This window comes from Agelaius tricolor, unplaced genomic scaffold, assembly GCF_023055355.1.
Source record: "Agelaius tricolor isolate 1412-34295 unplaced genomic scaffold, bAgeTri1.0.p SCAF_13, whole genome shotgun sequence".
NCBI lineage: Eukaryota > Metazoa > Chordata > Aves > Passeriformes > Icteridae > Agelaius > Agelaius tricolor.
The window spans coordinates 17130908-17153237 of record NW_027269273.1 but is presented as its reverse complement, the minus strand read 5'-3'; the positions used below and the strand labels follow the sequence as shown (position 1 = coordinate 17153237).

The 22330-nt window shown below is 34.3% G+C and overlaps 1 protein-coding gene across 6 annotated transcripts in view; it reads right to left on the bottom strand.

Moving 5' to 3' along the window:
* PPP3CB (protein phosphatase 3 catalytic subunit beta) overlaps window positions 1-22330 on the bottom strand; it is a 46004-nt gene that overhangs the window by 8588 nt on the left and 15086 nt on the right. For 3 of the 6 annotated variants that reach the window (XR_011681058.1, XM_071438921.1, XM_071438919.1), the window contains exons 4-12: window positions 22144-22255; window positions 21087-21232; window positions 15658-15797; window positions 15482-15559; window positions 15288-15382; window positions 13672-13797; window positions 11819-11896; window positions 7282-7366; window positions 6307-6404 (exon numbers count right to left, since the gene is read on the bottom strand). Coding sequence is in view for 5 of the 6 variants with exons in the window: in XM_071438921.1 (XP_071295022.1) it covers window positions 6307-6404; window positions 7282-7366; window positions 11819-11896; window positions 13672-13797; window positions 15288-15382; window positions 15482-15559; window positions 15658-15797; window positions 21087-21232; window positions 22144-22255 (958 nt within the window). In the remaining variant the exon portion in view is untranslated. Of the gene's footprint in view, window positions 1-802; window positions 833-6306; window positions 6405-7281; window positions 7367-11818; window positions 11897-13671; window positions 13798-15287; window positions 15383-15481; window positions 15560-15657; window positions 15798-21086; window positions 21233-22143; window positions 22256-22330 lie in introns of all 6 variants that reach the window. The other 3 variants (XM_071438917.1, XM_071438916.1, XM_071438920.1) reach the window with 3 other exon arrangements.

Below are 22330 nucleotides of genomic sequence, written 5' to 3'. Positions count from 1 at the left end.
ACTAAATTTGAAAAACCCCAAAGGCAGCTCTCTCTCTCAATGGCTATGCTGTTTGTCATTCATTTCACTGAATTCTGAGCAAGAAGAAACTAAAGTCTCTCTGAAAAGAAACACTCTGAAGTTGAATACTCTGAACCAAATAATTTGATGGCATTTTTCTCAATACCAATAATAGAGGATGTATATACAACTCATTTAGCATAGAAGCACTAATAATCCATTGAATTTAACAGTCTCATAAATACTAGCTATAATTTTGAACAGTAATTTATATTCAAAATCTATAGAAAAAAGTTATATATATATATATACTACTACTATATATAAAGTAGTCTTGCACTACCAGATATCACAGAAAGTTTAAAAAAAATGTTCAAAGCCATTAAATATATTTTATGAGAAAAGGCATGCATAAACAACCCTCCTTCCACATATAACATCCCTCCCCACAATCAAACAAAACCTTCAGTTGAATGCAGAAAAAAAACCACTAAACACTTCTATTTTTAAGAACTTCGAGACAACATCACATATCACAACATGCTATTGTACAAAAACCTACAGCATATTCTGTAAAAATAAAAAAAAGGAGACCAAAAACCCCCAAGAACTTCCCTAAAATATTAAAGATAATCATTATCCTAAAGCCAGAAATGAATGTTACATGTAAAATAGATGAATCAATGCAGTTGATTCATCTCTGCTTGTGCAAGTTGAAAATAAAACACACCCACACAGAGTACTTTTGAATTCCCTCCCAGACACCACAGATCTCTGCCAAGGGCAAAGACTCTGATCATACCTTTTTCAGCCTCAATTGCCTCTACAGTGGCTGTACAGAAGTGAGCAGATGCATGCAAAATGAATGAGAAAGATGAAGAGTGTAATATCGCACAGCAGAAAAGGCAATGATCAATTTAATATAGTATGCTACGCCAGATTCGATTACAATTAGTTAAAATGACAATTAAGTTTTTGGGGGATTGTTTTTAGGTCTAAGTGAAACTTTTCCTAAATTTTAACTAACAGAGTTATCAACTAGAAGTTTGTCTAAGTAACACTAATTGAACTGATGTTATTAACTATACATTTCTGTAACTTTTAGTTGTGATTTTTGTTTTGATTTTTTTTAAGACAGCAACAGAAAACTTCAACAGATGCTAAAATTGTGGTATGGTTTTAAAAAATACTAAAAATCTATTTGAGACTATTTCTGAAGATTAAAATGCATTAGTGAGCTTCATTAAATTACCAGGAGTGACACTATAAAAATAACACCACCAGCATTTGAATAATAATAAAAAATTACTTTTCTCTTTATCTTTAGCTCCCTGAAGTTTAACTAGTACTTCAATTTCTCACAATATTTTAAGCTAAAATGGGCATCTCTGAGAATTGAATAGTGAAATTTAAGCCAAAGAAGAGAAATCTAGAAAGTTAGTTAAATCTACATATTTAAAAAGTAAATTGTTTAGCTGAATCAATGACAAAGTCTACAGCAGGAAGAGGTCTGGATTTAACATAGTTTTAGTGGGTGAATTAATGTGAATATGAAGAACATCTAGCTCACTAGCTGTTCTTCTAACTAAACAACTATGACAACTGCTTTGATTTCTTATGTGTAAGATCTTTCCTCATAATTTTAGCTATAGATAGCAAAGCTTTAACATAAGGTTATTATTATTACAACCTGAACTGTAGCTAAGTCAATCACGGTAACAACTTTTTACCTCCTCCTCCATTTGCCATGCCTCTAATACCATAATTTCAGAAATATTAACAAAAAGTAGCTTACATAGTGGTAAACCTACTTGTGTGGTGCTTCATAGATACTGTTAACAACAAAAATCATGGCAGAGTATTCAAGCAAGTGCTGGGGAAAATAGCTCTATAAGAAAATAGGGCATTAGATGAGAATAGAATTCTTTAAAGAGATTTAAGTTTATTACTTCTCATTTCCTATCCAACAAAACCAATCATCTACACTGTGCCTACACTATCTTATGTATGAATTGCCTACACTATGTTTTAAGCTCACTGTTGCATAAGGTTCTAATTTTCACTGAGATAGTCTAAAAAAATCAGATACTTGCATTATGTAAGTATCCAATAAATACTATTTTATTTCATAAAATAATATTAAATACTTAAGGAAAATGCAGCATTTTGAATTTCATATACTGCACTTTCCATGGAACAAAAAATGAAAAAAATGTTAAAACAGTTCTGCACTGAAATCTACAGAGACAAGGGCAATTGCAGAATCAAATCAAAAAGCCACTTGAATGGATGCTTATTTATTTTTACTTTAAGGGTAAGAAACTTTCTCTATTTCTAAAAATAAATTACTTTAAGAATTGTTTTAGAAAGTCACCAAATACATATATGCAAACTATAATCAATTTGCCATACAAATATAAAACTATGTAAAGAAACCACCTCTTTCCACCATTTTCTGTTACCTGTGGAGTCTTTGTTTTCAATCTTTTCCTGAAAAGATCATGAATACTGATTTATCTCTGCAAATTATGTCGCTTGGTCATAAATACAAATTTCAAAATTTACTCCTAGTTCACGCTACTTGTAGTACTACTATTCCAAAAAGACCTTGGAATATTCATCACAGTTAGGAAGAAGATAATTTTCAACTTGACATAAAAGAGCAAACTGACTGGAAAATACAAGCACTTAAAACACCTGTAGAGACTCAATTTGGAAAATCATTTTGTTGGATTCTCTTTTGCAGGTATATCTAATTAAAATTTTATACTTTGTAGACCTTGATAAACCTCAAATAAATACTGGACCATATGAACAGATAATTCTGAAGTCTTTGCTCTGAAAATTCTCAATACAAAGCTCATTTTAAGCAACAGGTTTCAATGGCATTTCTATCCTTAATTTCAGCTCTCCTCTTGTTTTACTTAATGGATGTATCTGATAGAAAATCCTTACCAATTTGCAACCTAAACACAAAAAACTATCTTAACTGCTTCCTGACTAATAGCAGGGGCAGTAGGTCAACTGATATCCATGGAAGTACTTACAATTATTAATTTATATTTCTGTTTAGTATGTTGCTGAATAAAGCTCTAGGTGTTTAGTCAGTTTTTAGCAGATGTTGGCTCAGTTTGGAAGCTAATTTTATTGAATTCAATTCACAAAATAAGTCACAGGAAATGTTATTTTAAAGACCAGTACTTAATATTATCTTTATTATTTCAGCTACTATAATGCAAGCAACAAAAACAATAAAAAACAAATTTACATTAAAAAAAATTAGAAATATACAAAGACCATGGTTTCCCAAAGTCTGTTTTTAACCTAACACATTAAAGCTATCAAAAAGTAAGTTATGATTCTTAGAAAAAATATATCTATATTCATGAAAAAAGAAATCATACATTGACATCTCCCATAGGATATAGGCTTGCATTTTTTTCCAGAATTACACTTTTGAACTGAGCTGTCTTTGTTTAAGCCCTTTGCTGCACTCTGCATTTGCCATTCCCCCCATGGCTGCTCTGTGCTGCAGTGAGGATCTGTCCTGGGGCTGCCTGGAGGGATGGCAAAGCCACCAGGCAAAAACACCAGGCAAAACCACCAGGCACTGCTGCTCCGAGCAGGAGGAGGAGGAGAAGGGTCAGCAGGTCACAAACACAGCAGCTGGGCTCTACAAAGTCCTGACAGAACAGTGGCAGCTGCTAAGACCTACTACGGAAAATGTTACTGACATTAGGAACTATAATAGGTAGATATGCAAAAATTGCATGTGTGTGTATATCTATTTGCCCTGATAAAATTATTTCAGCCAGCTCTCTAGAGAAATGTAAATATACACTCCAATTTCTTATAACTTTCAAAGCTGCTTATTGATTTAACAATAACCGATGTGCCATTGAAAAATGAGCATCTGTAAGACTGAAACCAGGAAAACCTGGGACATACTGGTCAATTCTGTATATCTTTAGGCCAACAGAAGAACAGAATAAAAAAATTACTTCAATTTAAAATTACTTCAATTAAAATTACTTCAATTACTATGTTCTTTTATTTTTGCAAGCCTACGCTAGTTTAAATTATTGATAATATACTGACCAACATAGTACAAAATACTTCAAAGAGTAAATATTTGTAGTAAGAAATATAAACTATACTATCAGTGACTGTATTTTTTGTAAAGAATATAAATTCTCTGATACTACAACGGCTTAGAAAATAGTCAGTTAGTGAAGTTTTATTTTATTTTTGCTTTACTGCTACCTTTGCAATTGAGCATTAACTCTAATTTGAAAACTACTCTCCTAAGACTGAAACAGTAACATGCCTATCACTAAAAAGAAGTTACTTCCATTTAAGAACTAACTAATTTATTTTGAACAATCAACATGACTAAAACAAATGAGGAATATTAATGTAGTGCATCAGATAATACTGCCATCGAAAGTTCTAGTCAAGAGAAAACCCACACCCACAAAAATCCAGTATAGATTTTGCATACTTTCCAAATGTCCCACATTTTCAGTAATGGTAGAAAGTCATATGCTTTATGAAAAAAAAAATTTTCAAGTCAGTTTGATCCTCCCTGGTATTTGTAATGCAACATGGATAAAAATTTGTTAAATGAGTGAGAGGAATGCAGACTCATTTTTAAGCATAATAAAATTTCTTATTAAACAATGAAAATTAAAGCTAGAACATATGCTTTTGGAATAGTTGAATGGATTAGGAAACATACACCATTTCTTGTTATAGACATTCACAAAACAATCACATACATACACTGGACATATAAACTTACTTGTAGACATTATATGTCCACTGAAAAATGATTTAAAATGTGACATTTGTGTTTCAAAGCTATTAAAAACCAGCTTTGATAGTTTAATAGAAAATGTAGTGAAAGGCTTTTAAAAAACTACATAGAAAATATAAGGAATTCAAATAAACAGTCTAAATCATGAAATGAGAAAAGCAGCTACTCTTGTAAAGTAGATTGTGTAAAAAGTGGTATTCACATATCACAATCTTTCAATAGTTATAAAATTCAGTGTTCCCACACTAAAGTTTTATACTTTGTAGTAAAGCCTGAAGGTGGCCAATAAAAAGTCTTTGAATATGTTAAGAGTGCTGCTGATATGAAGCCCAGTTTCAGACTGGTGTTTTTTAGTTATTCACCACTGTGAGCAGAAAACATGGACTTCATTCTTTTAATACACTTGGTACAAGCTCATAGCATCTTCTCCCTAATCCTAACTAATCATTACAGGCCTTGTGAAAAATATGATCCAATGATTCAACAAACTAAAAAAAGAATGAAAACCTTTTACAAAATATTCAATGAGCCAGATTACCGTTATATTTTGTATAGAGTTCTTTTTATTTTCATGCAAAAAAATATATGCACACTTAATAACACCCTTTTATTTTGATTTATTTACAAGTTTTAAATTCAATCCCTTTATTCTCAACTGATTTTATAACAAATGATTGAATATTTTTCAATTACATTGTTGTTGAAAATGCACAGACAGTGTGCAGCAGCAAATGCAGCAAACCTCAAAAACAAGGTGCTACAACATTGCTTCTACATCAAGAGACAGACAAGTGTCTGGGATAGTGGTTTAATTTTAACACTTATACAGACATACATCTATACCTAGAGAGAGACAGACAGATCTAAGAAAGCAGCTACATCTGCAGAGGAAGGAAACAGCATGTTACAAGGACAATTCAGGGAGGTCAATTATACATAGAACATTTGACAAACAACATAGAGAACAAACTTTGGCATTAATTACCAGGGTACAAAACATAGCACATTCCAATCTGTCAATGGAGTGTAATATGGAACTATGCAGTCTGTAGCTGTTTGTTAATATTAATATCAACAAGTATTTGACATTGTCAATGAAAATACTAACACAGCTATAATAAAACCATTTTAATGGAGAGCACACAAGTAATGATGCAAAATTACACTGCCATTTTTTTATCTGTAATGACTAAATGCCTCAATACGAGATCTATAAGGTCACCCCACCTGAAAAATTGTAAACTAAGGAAGCTCAGAGTCTGAAAAACTTAGCTTGACACTGCTGAACTAGTTGGCTTTTAGTTTTATACCCTGGTTAAGTATCCATTTCACATTGCCTGATTAACACATAACACTATGCTTGTATCAGCCGCTAAGACAAGAACTGAAAAGCATAAGAAATTCCCTGCATGCATTATGTGTGGTGTTAGCAAAAGAGTGAGATGTGCCCCAGTCCATCTGAGGCACAGCAAGTTGCATAACATCATTACCACTTTGCAGGGTCTGTCGTCCTCCAGCCAACACTCCACTAGGTAACATTCCAGTGGGAGTCAAACCCTTGAGTGTCAGCACACTTTCACTCTCCTCCCTGGGTGAAAAAAACAGTAACAAAACCTTAAATATCTGCACACAAAAACTGACATTAAAGTAAAATAATGGATGGGGAAAGGGACAGCCCAGTTTTTTGCTGTGTTTTAGGCATGTCAAGACTGACTGCAAATACAATTTCCAACAATTTAAAAGGCGAAAACAATTCTATTCCATACCAGTCTTTCCTCTGCCTAGGAGTTATAAATGCTTGCTACTTCTGAACCAAATTCTGAGCAGTTATTCCCATGCAGGTTCAATAGCTTTGAAATGAGCACTGAATGCTTCATGAGGTACAGAATATGTCTCACTACCATAAAACAGTCCCCAGTTTTGTCTGAAATGTCTCCACTTTGGGAAATAGGAACTTTAAAAAATTACCCCTATTTGAGCAATTATGTTCTGTGGAAAAACAGACATTTTGGGTAAATAGGATGATGAAATCTCAACATTTAAAGAAGATGGGATATTTTTTAAATAGCTGAAAAGAAACAAACCAAATCTGAAAACAAAACCCCTCTACTCCTCAAGCTTGTGGTATGTCAGAAATTTTCAGAGTCAGTCCTGACCTCCTTCATTATACACTTGATTTCAGCCTCTCTATCTGGTATTGCCTTTCCAAGACTCTTAGTTAACAGCTAGACAAACAACATGTACACTAAAGATCACGTTCTCTAATTTCTTGCAACATGTCTCAAAAATAACTCAAAAATATTCTTCAACCAAAAATTCCATCAACAGGGTGTTCCAATATGCCAAACCAGATTCTGATGCACAGTGATCTCCCTGAAAAATCTTTGGCATTCATTATCCTGAAACAGAGATGTTTACCTTGCATATGTAGTAGGGGTTAAGGAATGCAGAAATCATGCAAGTACCTGAGAACAGAGAAGACTCTTGCCATCTTGCCAATTGCACGAATTTTATTTCTGATTATTTCCTTCCTTGCGGCAGCTGTACCTACTTTCAATAGAAGAAGAAAGAGTCTCAAGCTCATGATTCTTTAGAAGGTCATTGTTTTAAAGTGCATCAAATCTAACAACTGTTTAAGTTCAGTACTCTTCATAGGAGGTCACAAAGTTATCAAATTAGAGCTTCAGAATGCCAGCAAAATCACCATCACCTCTGTGTCCACAAAATACACACAAAAAAGTTTAGATTGTTCACAATGATTTTCTAAACCTAGTAAGAACCTGAACTATCACCACTACAGTGTAGTAACTATAGTCACTCATTTACCTAAATTTTACACTTTAAATTCTTAGTACTGATATGTACTAAGAATTGTGTATGTGTGTATATCAACACGTAGGCAAGTAGCCTAATATAGAAGCCAAAGAGATACTAAAGCCACAAAAATTCAAGATTTTCTAATTGTTACACAGCTGTTCAAGAGAAAACAGTGGTTTCCTTGTTTTTATGTCAGCTACCCAAAACACAACTCCATGAAAACCCCTCAGAAAATAAACAAGCAAAAAACTGCAGTGGTACCTTTCTTACCATTAAGTCTGTGTTCCACATCATCTTAAGTTTGCATCATTTGCAGAAATTACAAATACCAAAGATCTGGTGTAAATACTGCATATTCCACAGGGCAGAGCGATACCACTTATGACCAACAAAAGTGAAGACAAAACTCTGAAAGGAGGCTTGTGATTAGGAAGGAGAGCCACCTTTGCCTGCCTTGACATGAAAACAGAAACACCTTTCTCCAACACCCTTCTCCTTTCTCTGGTTTGTTTCAATGTACAAAAGTCATCCTTCCCCTCATCTTACTTTCCCTTTGCTGACTCCTCAATTTTATTAAAACAGTAGAGGCAGATGAGGAGATATCAAAACCAAAATCCTTACTTCTCCTCAGCCATCGGAGAAGGAGAGCATTAATCACATCAAGTAAGAGTAACTCAGTCATACTGTGAATTGAACCACAGGGGACCAAGAGTGAACAAGCTCAGACAGGTTTGTCAGGTATTCCAGAACTCCATGTACGGTGTTGTTCAGGCTTGGGAGAAAGGCACACAGTAAGAAGCTGCCAACTAAATTGCAAGAATGTAGAAGAGAGGACCAAAGAAGCGGGCAGAGGAAGAGCCACATGTCCAAAACTGTCCTACTTGCACTCAAAAAGGGAGCTGAGCTGTGGAAGAAGCTGTTTTCCATCCCTGCTCACTAGCACGGGGCTTCCCCATGAGGGCACAGACACTCAGGCACAACAGTCACACTTCTCAGACCACAGCTGCAAGGACACAAGGCCTTCTGTGGCACAAGAGTGGGTAGGCTTTCCACCCTGAACACCAAACCAAATAAAAGACAAAAGATAAAGCACGTAAGGGCAAACAACAACAACAAAACCACACAAGACAGAAAAGGTGTAATGACAAAGAAAAAATGGGGGCAAGAGACAGCCTTTGTAAGAACACAATGACAGAATCTTGGGGTATGACAAATACCTGCCAGTCCACATAAACAAAGCAAAAAAGCCAGGAACTGCTGAGTAAAATTTTTTTTTAGACAAAGTTACAATTTTAACAGACATAAAACTAAAAAACTGGCAAAACAGGTGGCTCAGGAAAGACTTGGAATAGGACAGTATGAAACATTCAATTTTTACTGAAAAAAAATTTCCTTGAAATCTTAACTTTTAATTTTTAAAGTTGTAGAAATTTTTGCTTTCTCTCTTTGAACACTACGGAATAGCTACTTGAGAATCCGGAATGAGGAGACTCTTTTAGAGTTTGAGAAGCTCAGGGCTAAGAGGGACATCAAATATTTCTCTTTAAGTTCCTCAATTTTCCTTCTACCTACACCAATCTGCAGGTTTCACTGATGCCAAGCTGTAATGTGCCAAATGGAAAGACTTCAGGCAGTGCTAGTCTCTGTGCTCTAAAATGAGAAAGGTTGCTTTGGGTTGTTTGGTTTGTTTGACGGGGTTTTGTTTGTTGGGATTTTTCATTTTTGTTTTTTTTAAGATGATTTCTCATTGCCCTGGCCCTCCAGAAGCAACACAGCCAAGGCAAAAAGCCAAAGGCATCACTCCAGGCTGCAGCACTGCACTAATGTGGCCACTCAATCCTGGTTACTCAGAGAATGGCATCTGCTTGCAGAAGAATGTCTTGATTACACCCCAAATTATAGGAGATATGACAAAGAACTTCCCCATTTCCCATTCCCAAGGCCGGCATAAGAAACAAATTCTGAAATGCTGACATGTTATGCCCCCAGACATAACTTCTGGAAACATGTCTATAATCTAATGCATTCCAAAGTATTAGAAATATTCTCTGGAACCAACAAATTCACACAGAGAGAAAAAATATTATTAGGCAAGTAGTAGCCAGAAGAATATCTCTGCACAAAACCATCTGTCCTGTGATTTCTGAAAAACAAGTGACAGACCATGAATTTAAGGTGGTAACTAGGCTTCTTTTTACAATTTGCATCTGGCCAGTTTCAAAATTCACAGAGAATTAAAAAGTACTTTTTTTGACATCTCAGTTAAGAAGACGAAATGTACTACACAAACCAGATTTTGGAACATTTTATAAACACATTCCATGCACAACCTTAAAAAACAGCTCATGAGGAAAGTATTAAAGAGCAAGACAGACAACTGAAAGCTCCCTACACATGCAGGACCAAAGATAAAATTTTTTAGAAGTAGATAAAAGAATGAAATTCTACAAAAAAAAGGAATGAAAAAAGAAGGAAAAAAATTCATGCACAGAAAGACAGATGTCTTGAAGTATGACTTCTCATCACAAAATACACAAGTTTTTATAAAATTCCCATTAAAACGGTTAATAATCATAAAATATTACAAAATAACTCTCAATAGAAAGGTTATTTTCTCATTAATACTTTAGACTGTCAGGTTCTGTGGAGTCATATTTCAAAACATTCCTACTCTGTCTGGTCTGTACCTTTTTTATTGCCATATATGAGTCGCTCTTCAGATGGAGAGTCCAGAAAAAAAGGAAGTGAACGATGGAGAAAAAGGTGAGTGAGACAAAAAAAAAGATATTTAACTTGGCAGTGGTAATAAAGAAGGAATGGAGAAGAAATATGAAAAAAAAAGGAAAATTGCAACACTTGAAAATGCATTCATCAAACAAGAAGTGCAATTGTTGAGAATATTTAAAATTTGACGAATAACAAGTGAATGCTTGAAAGTCAACAGTTAAAAAAAAATCCAACCACATAGAAAGATAAAGCATAGACAGTACCTAGGTGGCATAAGAGATGCATCAAGCAAAGAAATTGTTAAAGGAGACAGAATAAAAAATAATTCAAATTAAGAAACTACAGACAGGGCATATGCAATCAACTGACAACTGCAGCTACTCTGGCAAACATAAATCCTAATGCCTCAGAATACCACCACACCCTGCTTGGTGCAACTGCTTTATGCTCAGTTTAGGAGATTTACTTGCATGAAGACCAGGAATTGACTGTTGGTAGGATCACTTTTGACACTTCTTCCACGTTTTCACATTTTTGGCAATCATCTAAATAGCAGCAAAGTTGAAGTGGCTCAGAACCAATGCACTCCAATGGGAAACACACAGCTGCTTAGCACAACACTATTCTGCTATTGAATTTGAACACAGTAATGCTAAGAAAGGGGTTGTGTCTAATGTCTTTACAAATGATCCTTTCATGTTCCTCAAAGGCTGAATGTTTTCTTCCTCCTCCCCCATCAACAACAATTCACCAGATCAATTCTGTTATTGGATGAAATGAAGCAAGTCTGAAAAACGTTTAGGTGTGGCATTAAGTACTTCTGTAAAAAGCCCAACAAAACTAAGTGTGATATGCTAGGCCTTCATGTCAATGTTGCTTCCTAATCATCACGCTACAAACCTCTCTTAACAATCTACTGCATCACAGTTTAAGAGACAAAAAGATGTTGTAATTCATTACACAAATACACATAATACAATGTACATAAACAAGTTGTCCTTTGAACTCAAATGCAGACTTAACCTTGCATTTCAGACTTTATTTATAGTACTTTGCCATAAAAATATTGTGTCTGATGTTCTCCAACATCAACTGTTATTGAAGGGCAATAATTAAGAAATTTAGTGTATTATAATGCATTTATTCTAAATAGTAGCAAAGTAAGTTAGTATGTTTCAAATTTCAAGTGCCAAGACATTTGGTGAATTTCCCACTAAAAGTTTATTTTATATTATAATCAGATATGAGGATTTGCAAAGGTTACTATTACTGCTTCTCGATCACAAACACAAATGCAATTCCCTTCTCTGCCCCACCAAAAGCATTGTTTTCCACAGAAAAATTTGAAGGCAATTTTGTTCAAATGCCAGGCAATATTACACCAGTCTGAGTTAACTAATAACTTGTTTATAAGTTATTACAATAAGGAAGATTTACATATCTTAAAGTAAACCCTACCGTCAAATTGATCTTCTCCCTCTGTCATCAGCTCATCATCAGAGCAAATGCTCAAAACATTCACCAACATTTCTGTTACTGTATAGGAAAAAATAAATCTTAATTCATTCTGTGTAGAATTTAAAATATTTCCATGTACACAAAATACAGCTAGTCACCAGCAACTCTAGTAAATGAACTTCTCACACCACAGCCATCGCTCAGTAACCTCATTTCAAAATAATTCTTGATGTGAGCTGTCAAAGAATTTAAAAAGCTCAGAAAAATAAGCAGCTATAAATTATACAACTAAACATTAAACAATCAAACAACTTGAACATTCCTCTCTTACAAGTGGTTCTTTTAGATAAGACTTTTCTTGTAAATTAGTAGTTTTATGTTAAAAGTCAAGTACTTGAACTAGTTTTTATGCAAACTTTACCTAAATATGAAAAATTTTGACTGCTCAAAATCAGGCTTGAATTTGTGTATTTTTTCCCCTCCATGAACATTCTTATTCTGCCATTTAATCTTTCCAATGTATATCAGACTCTTTCTTAAAATATTCAAACCTTCTTCTACATGGAGTATTCAGAAACCTATCCAAAAGGCAGTAGGTTAAAAACCCTGTAAATTGCTGCCTACGTTTATCCATGACTAATTCATACAACCCCAGTGTTATCTGCTATGGTTGTATTCTTCATTCTTGGGAAAGAGTTACTTGCTACTGTAAAAAAACCCCAAATTATTATGATCAATGCAGACAAGACAATATTGACATTAAATCCTTCACCAAAGTGGAAACATGCATTTGTCCAAAGGCAAGGCTACCTAAGGGCCATGACTGCAGCAGTCTGAAGCACTGAGCAGGGCAATGAAACACTCACTGTTAAATAAGCTGCTGGATATCATTACCAGCAATGCAACAAAAGCAAAATACACAGTAGCAACCCTTTGCTATTGAAAACATTATCTACTGCATAATCAGGCAAGAGAGATACAAACCAAATCTTCTTTCAAATGTCAGGTCCCTTCATTTAAACATTAAAAAAAATTGTTGAGTGTGTTAACCACAGTAAGAAGTGTCCAAAGTATTTGCATGTAACTTCTCACTAAAGACAACATAAGCAAATCTAGAATCCTAGGTTTTTATGTCCTTAAATACATAACTGCAGGAAACCTAAAATTTAGTTAAATTTATTTTATTTAAATTAAACTTAAACTAAATTAAAAAGAAACTTTCAAAGAAATCTAAAGAGCTCTCCAGATCTCTCTTTATGAAAAGAGCAGTTTCTGTCATAGAAGGATTTTAAACAGACCCAAATAGCCTCTAACCTCGTTGCTTGCCAACTGAGGACTACTTGGGGCCCCAGTGTCCTAGATTCAGAGTTATCATCTCTAGAGGGAAAAGAAAAAAAAAAAAGGAGGATCTGTGCTAAATTATCTTTTTTACAAGAAAAAATTATAACTGAAAAACTTATCTTCAGTGAAGGTCAATCTGTTATAGCCATATAGGAAAGTTAACATTTTACACAAACATCTCAATATAAATTTATACCTATAACTACACAGGATTAATAATGTATATAACTTAGCATTCTGTAGAGTATGAACAACTTAAATATTAACTTCAAATGCAGTTCAAAGGTGCTACTTAACAATGAAGATGCACACCCCCAATGGAAATTATAATTTAACATCTTAGCTATATTGGATGCAGTTCTAACTACCTTGACTTGAACAAGTAAAGAAAACAAACACAAAAATAATGCAATTCATCTTTCATTGGTAAATATATTTTAAAAAACAAAAATCCTACCAACACTAATCTGGGAGAAATAAGATATATTAGTTGATGCATAAAATCTACTAACCTTTTTCTCCAACAAATGGCAAAGACCATGTGAAAACATCCATAAAATTTGGTAGCCAGTAAGGATGAGGAGAACAATTGAATTGACGAATATTCATCACATTGTTTTCATATTTTAATACAGCAGCTACAATGAAATTCAAACATTTTGAAAAGAATGTTTAAAACTTTTGAGTACCACAAATGTAAAGTCACAGGTTTGGCTTAGGTCTATTTATACTTTAGACTAAATAATCCCAAAGGTATTCCATTCTCTTTCTTTCACAATATTTACAGACAGGTAACTAATGGAGCACTTTGGATTTTTACTGTGTATGTTTCACTCTAAGGTACTGTTACATGTCAATACAGGTCTGCACTGTCCTATTTTAGGTCTACAATCAACAAAGATTTTTAAAAGTCCTGAAAAGGTATAATTTCAGTAACTTTAACAAGACTAATTCAGAACAGCAGTACATTCAGTATATGCAAATTCAGGTTTTATTCTTCATATGTGTCTTCCCATGCTATAAGATGGAGTAAAACCACAGACATCTTGAAGATGAGGGAAAAGAGAAAGCATAAAGAAAAAAGACAGAAAACCAGAAGCATTCTAAAGCTAAACAAGTAGTTGACCACATTTTTCTATACTTACACTTGCATCAGACTGGGAATAGCTCATGTGAAAAAGGGTTCTATGAATACAGTATCCATAGAGATAGTGAAAAAACTTGAAAAGCCAGTTGAAGATATTTTTACTTCCCCTTTACTGTGCAATCAGTGAAAGTAACAACGGCTCATCTTTTCCTGTGTACAGTTATGCACCCTACAGAAGTGGTATGGGCTGGGGGTGGTTCTTTATAGGTGGGTGGAAGAAAATGCAATGTATTTAATAGAAAAAAGGTGTTGGTTTCAAAGGAACACTATTGGAATATTTGGAGATCATTCATTCATCACATACTTGAAATGCCTTACTTTAATATCATACTTGAATTTCAGCAGGATTTATTTTTAAATTCCGTTGTTGAACTTTATTCTCATCAATGAATAATACTAATTCACAGCTAAGCTCTTCTCTGTAATTCTGACTTGCAAATCTTTCTCCACACTATTAAACACACTTCCCCTGTTCAACTCCATCTTAGCAGAGGATGGACAAAAATGGATTTCTTGTTCTATACTTCCATCTTAATATTTCCAATGGTGATCAGTATTTTGATCACTACTTGCTCTTCTTTGATTTCCCATATATGGCCATTATGGGAATTACAATCACAATTAAGATGCTCAGATGCTACAATCCACAATGCAAACCACCTTCCTTGCCCACTAAAAACAATGAGAGCAGTGAATACTCATAGCACAGGGAAACCTTGCCTGATTGGATAACACCAGCAGATTTAATCACAAGTACTAAATAGCAACAACTTTCACAAAGGAAACCTCTGACCACACTTATGCTTCAAGGTACTCCTCTTACAGGAGGTTGTCATTTATGGCTCTTCTTTATAACTTTCAGTAAAAGATTTTTTTTTTTGTCCTTTAGTTTCTTAATTGGAAAAAACAGTTGATATTAGATTATCTACTTAGACAATTTTATTTTATTATAACATACAATTACTAATAACAAGTTCTTACCTTTATTATTGTAGACATCCAGGTAATTAGGTGCTGAAAAAATTGTTATTAAAGATGGGAACCCTGTAGTTTGACTTTTCCTGTACATTCTATAACTGTAAAACCAAACAAATTACATTACATCTTACAGCAAATAAGCAATTAATTTTTATTTTACATTGCGACTATTTCCTTGAAAGATACAAAGTACTCACCCTGCATCTTGTGCTTCATGTGCTCTAATGATTGACAACAAATTATTATTTTGCAAAAATTCACAAACTGCTGGATAGCTGTGAAATGAAAACAATTATGAGTAAAAGATATCCTCTTAAAATATTCAGGAAGAGTCAGTACTAAAACACCCAACTAGATCACAGCATACTCTCACCTATAAAAGTAGGAGCATCCTCTGACTGTGTTATGACTGAAATGCTCTGGCGAATTTTCATTTCCAAAATCTTCAGAAGGATCTGACCACAATAAGTCACACATTGGTCCAAAAGCTGGAGGCTCTTTGAATCTATCTAACTGTTTAGAAAAAAAAGGCAGAAGCACAAATACTCTTTAAATATTAAATTATTAAATTTTACACATTTGTTAACCTACATATCCATCAATACCAAACATTTTTAGAATAAATCCCAACCATATCAAAGAGAAGTAGTTTCTGTATAGTTTTTCCTCTCCTCCTCATGAAATAAGGCACAGGCATGCCAAAAGAACCAAACCTGTTAAGAGCAATAAGATTTATTAGTTGTAAAAAGAAGGGAGATAACTTCCAGACTGATGGATATGTGTAATACAAGGTCAAGATACAGACAAGGAACAAAATGGTCCTTTTTCATGCACATGCCACATCTACCAATCTGGAGATACTACCAGGAATTAGAAAAGAGAAACAGTACAGAAAACAGGAATTATAAAAGAAAAGCATGAATAAGTAGCACCAACTAGAAGAGACTAAATATATATTACGAAAAGACCCTAAAAATCCAAACCAAAAAAAGGAAAAAAAAAAAACCACCCTGAAACACCCATCTCCATAATGGATCATTTAACAATGTAATGAAGATGCAACTGGCCCAGCTGGCTAAGGCTTTTTCATACAAGCTTTATTTTTCAGCTCTATCCCTGATGTAACGGGCCATAGAATTTTGGCGGATTTTCTCTTGGTTTCTCTCTTGCTGCTTCCTTATTGATTTAAACTTGAAACACCTATTTTAGCAGCCTGCAAATTTCCTAGTAACCGCAGTCAAAAGGGGCAGAAGTTAAGGAGCAAAGTGCATTTGTTAATGTAAAAGGAAAATGCCCTGCTTAATTAAGTTATAGGCAATCAATCTCTGATGTCCCAGAAATGAAAGTTGATATCCCAGGTTCAATGTAAAGTTTATTTGGTCTTTATGTAGCTGGAGTTTGTTCACAAGATGATTTTATCCAAGAAATGTAGGAACGGTTCTTTGATGGACAGTGCATTTATCTCACTTCACTTCCCATACCAAAGAAGATGACTTTGATGGTACTAGAGAACACTTAACTCTTCATGACAGGCTCGAAGGGAGGTTTGGTGAGCACCTGGTGAATTTGACTCTAACGGTCCATAGGAATCCATTCAAATATGGAACCAGCAGTAGTGCCAAGCTCTCTCATGCCCTGGAAAATCAGAGCTCCCGAGGCTGCCACCTGTAACATAAGTGGAGAGGTCCAGATCTTTACAAATTCCTGCCAGATAATGGTAAGGCAGGTATTAACTGAAGTCGTTGTTGGAATTTATTCAATATTAAAATCCTGTGGTTTAACATTTCCCACACTGGATGATAAACCTGGTATGGAGTATTTCTTCCAGATTGAAGAAGTCAGTCCATCAACTTCTGCAAGTACCTGAATTTCTGTAGATTAAACCATCAAGTTTCTAAACTTCCAGCAATAAATATGGGTCCAGAAGCTAACAGAGGCATTCACACAAGGAAGTTTCAACTGTTTGCTGAGTGATGTTTCCTGCAATACAGAAGGCCGAAAGTCTAGAAAATATTTCTAAGAATTTTTCTTTAGTCTTCAGGGATTTTCCTTATGACTTTGGCCAAATCAATAGAGACATTATAGATAAAAAGTTCTGGCTGCCTGCAATTAACACACCTCTCTCCCAAAACAATTTCTCATAGCATTGAAACAATAATGCAGCTATTTCCTGAAGTAAGGTGAGTTTGTAAAAAATAAATATACTTACATACACTTATACATACAGTACATATACTTACTTACATACACACCAAATCAGTTTCTTCTTCACTAGAAAATCTACTAACTGGCACAGTTCTCAGGATAGCCCAAAATTTAAGGAAATGTCCCTTCAAGCTACTCAACCCAGACTACATGTATCAAATCAGAATAATCAATTTAAGGGGCTTCTCTACTATTGGCACAGCAAGTAAGTTAAAGGATACGAGTAAATTCAAAACATCTGTTACTGATTTAACTATTTCTGAATGTGCTTTGACTATAGCAAAACAGAATCTCAGTACAAACTGGCTTAACATTTTTCTAAATATGATTAAGGTAAATGAGAAAGACAATTTTCCAGAATAAGAATCAATACACCTGGTGTTGAAACTGAACTAGGTAGTGTATTTTTTATATACTGTGAAACATTTAAATCTATATTATTTTCAAGGTACTATGCAGTCAGGACAACTAACGTGACATGCATTATTCCTCCACATAGATGTTTCCATTCAGAAGCACCAAAACCTGAGAGGCAGATTAAGGTCCAGCAAATTAAAACAATTTTGCTTTTGAGACAAAAGACCTTCACAGAAATTTCACACACAGACACCAGTTTTAATTAATCTGTCCTAATTTTCTTGAGAACTATCACCTAATAAAGCCTAAAGAACAATGTGAAGGCCAGTGAAAAGTGGAAGCCCTCTTACATATTACTGAACAAAAGGATATTTCAGCAGGGCACAGAAAAGAAGCAAGGTATTACAGATTCCCATTTGTGCTGTCATATATTTCAAGGCAATTTGATCAAGTCTTAGTATCACCAAAAGCTAAACAAAGAGTGAGCATCTGCTGTAAATGAGGGAAAAAAAATTTTGTCTCTCTTTTTTAGACTCCCCATAATCTTACCTGGATACTTCCTTCTTTCTAAAATGCTAGGTTTGAAAATGACAATTCCTGGCATTTTGTTTCAGTAGAAGTCTTGGCAGTGTAAATGAAATCAACTAAACATCATCTCTAAGTTGATGGACATGTGTCTGAAAGAGACACTCTTTACCAAGACAACCACAACATTAATGGAATTGATATTCAGAAAATAAATATCAGATTACCACAAGTTTGACAAACTTCCATTTTGGCAGAAACACGAAGCACCTAGAATAACCCTTCTGGTTAGGATTCAATGTCATGCCTAGTATGAAAGCAGTAAAGTAAATTTATGACAGCAAAAATAATAGTTTAAATTGTGTAGTTTATTCACCTTCCTACATATCAATACTGATTAAAGACTTCATCCAGAAGAAACTGCACCTGGCATAGAATTTTTCTTTAGTTCTTAGGTGATTCCTGCACTATTTATAGAGCTGTGATTTCCCTTTTATGCCAGATAATTATGTCCTTGCAGCTGAGACCTCTCCTTAGTAAGAACTTCTGCTAATAAACCAGAAGGCCTGAAATATACAATTGTCTTGATTGCTTACAGAAGTAACTTCACACACCACACTTGTACCCCAAGTATACGATTTTTTCCTAGATATAAAGTGAGCATTTCACATCACCCATTTAATTTAAATACATTTAAAATATCAGTGCATGCCAAGCTCTAATGCAGCTACTGAAGCCACTGCCCATCCATGACTAGCACCTTTTTCAGGTTACCACACGATTCTTTAAAAACGAAGAAGGCCCAAGGAACAGTTCTATTAACACTGCCTTACATTTATAAATGTGTTTTTCACCAGAAGAAAATACAATGCAGATTTTCATATATGCATATAAACATTTCAGCCTAATGTAGCCTTGAACATTACAGAAGCACATCTGAAAATACAGGCCAAGACAAGAGAACTACCTTTTAGTTACATTTACTTGATACTGTGAAACCTGATCAGCTACAAGACTGAGACTAGCAGAAAAATGAATCACAGTCCTGTTATGAGAGTGGCTTTCCAAAATGTTTTACCAGAGTATGTTTTCTATATTACTTTCCAGAAAGCCTTGACCATGCTTCTCTCCATCTGTATCGTGAGAAGAGTTAAGGCTTTGTGAGAATGGCACTGTTAAGTCTCTTTGCTTTCTTACTGCCCTTTCTCTGCACAATGCATTTGGATTTCTGTACACGTCAGTATTTGCTCTGACAATGCAATGTGCCTCAGTACATTTTCCCACTTACACCACTGATTGAGTAAATACACTTCCTCTCTGTTTCTGCCATTTTCTTCTCCTCTCACATCACTCTGCTTGGCAGTGTAATATCTGTAAGCAAAATAAACTGACATTTGAGGCTCTGAAATGGTCCAATCACTACAAAAAATCCCTAATTAATAAATATAGTGAATTAAAAAATGAGATTCAACTCGATGGCCTATAAATTTGAGAAAAGGGAGAGGTAAAAAAGAAAAACAAAGCACAAATAAAGGAGAAAATGCTAAGAAAATGAGAAATGTAATTAATGAAGATAAAAAGACAAAATAGGCTGCAATACATACTTCTATATACTATAAAAGCAATTTAGGAGCATGCTTTTACTTTCTCTCTGACATTTAGATCCTTTTACAAATAGGCCCCCATGTACCTTCTTCCATATGTGGATAAACCACGTTTTTTCTTCCATCCTTACCTATAATCCCAAGGCTTTCTTAGAACCACCTACACATATTTTAAGCTGAAATCATTTGCATGTTAGTTGTTCCTAATCATAACAGGAATGGTTTTGAGTTCCAAGTGCAGCAGTCAAGATGTGAGCTAAGTTAACTTAAAGAAGCTTAAAATGAGTATGCAAAAATGAAGGCAATGGTAAATTTCATTTTGATTGAAAATTCCCATCTGATACAATCTCCACCTGACAAGCTACCCATGCAAGTAGAAGCCACATTATTAGAAACAGATACCTCATGTTATCACAATCTTCTGCCCTTTAAATTGCACACCATGATTTAGTGTTTCCATTGTGTAATATTTTAAAAAAATCTTTTAAATTCTTCTTATTAATATACTCAGCACATTCATCACAGTGAGAAGTACTCCTCAACTGTTACTCAAATGCCTACCAATTTTGCCATTTTAAATAGCAATCTGAATTTCTATTAAATACTGCAATATCTCACTTTGTCAAAACTAAAATCCACATATTTGAGACAGTAAAAAAATTTTCAAAGAAATTTGAGAATAACTGAAACATGATGGTAGACATAGGAAACAATTTTAAGACTACAATTAATTTCAACAAGTTTTCTCCTGGAAGCCATGAGAACACTAGCTCTTATCTAGAAAGAAATACAATGTATTATTTGGAATGGATATGAAACTCTTCACATGTCCTACCTGTCTCAAAAAACTATGTGGGGATTTTGAGGTTTCTTCTTTGTGTGTGTTTTGTAACAGTCCTAGCTGTCCCAATGAAGTCTACTAATTGAAAATGCACTAGATAATCCATGAGATTTTAATTATGATACTGCTTAGCCTACATTTCAGCCCTGATTTACACTTCAACAAGAGACAAGAACGGAAAGCATACTGACAACTTCATAAAGATGACTTTGTAGAGCATCATATAAATATCTCTATTTTCACTTATTTACAAATGCACAAAATACTCACTCTCCTAATGTCATCTAGTGTATTAATTTCTGGTGAAAGTCCACCATGAACACAAAGAAACTGTTGATTTAAGAGAGCAGCAAGAGGGAGACAATCAAAAGCTTCCATACAAGCATCATAGACTCTTTCAGAGTACTTTATTTTACCTGCAAGAAAGAAAATAGAAATCATTAAAAAATCTATAGTATATGGATGAAGTACTCTAGTGGATCATGGTTATAAGAATATATATATCAAATATATATATCAAATATATATCAAAGTGAATCCTTAAAAAAGGTGAAACAATGAGTATTTTGGGGTTTAAATTAGCATTTCCAAACACCTAAATAGCAAGCATGTTTCTAAGACATATTTTCTTCCAGAACTATAAACTGTTTTCACTTCTTCTGTTATCTCAAGTGTGAAGAAACTATTGTTTTTAAAATCAATTTTAAAATTTTTGGTTTTTATAAAATCACTGAAATATTTAATATTTTTATACAATTATACAGCATACTTCAGTATAAAACACTACTAAGAAATTTGTGAATTCTCATTCACAGTGAAAAGCTAAGAACTGATTATAGATTATATAATTTTTACCTACATCAAAGAGGGTTTCACCAGGCCAAATGATCCATTTATCACAGGATCAATACTTACACAAGCCTTCAAATGGAGAGGCAGCTTGTATCACCAAAGAGTTATCTTACTAGTATAGCTGAAATCCATCCTCCAACTGGAAAAATTATCCCGCAGTAGGGACTTTTTGCTAGCTTCACATCACTTCTCAGCAAGTTACTCTGCACTCCTGACTACTGCAAAATTATCTTCCTCTTAAGGACTTTAAAATCAAGATTGTTACATCAAAATTTACTCCATAATGTATATTTACGGCTAGCTCTCTTCTTGCACTCTCTCTAAGGCCACACTGAACTGCAAGCAATTCTGCAGAAGTCAGTGGTGCCTCCAGATGTTTGCAAGGCCTTAATTAAACTAATTTTTCAAGCACAATGACAGACTATAGATCAGCAGGTTGCAAGGAGCTAATTTTACATTCTTAGACAGTACTTACATTCTTGCTTAAAGGTAAAATACTCTGTTAGGTGTCTGCATTCATGGTTGCCTCTCAAAAGAAACAATGTGCTTGGGTAAAGAATTTTCAGGACCCATAAGTACAGCACGCACTGTTGAGAAAACAGGATAACCAGTAAAATACACTAGTTTAAATGAACTTTAAAAATTATTGCTGAGAAATACTG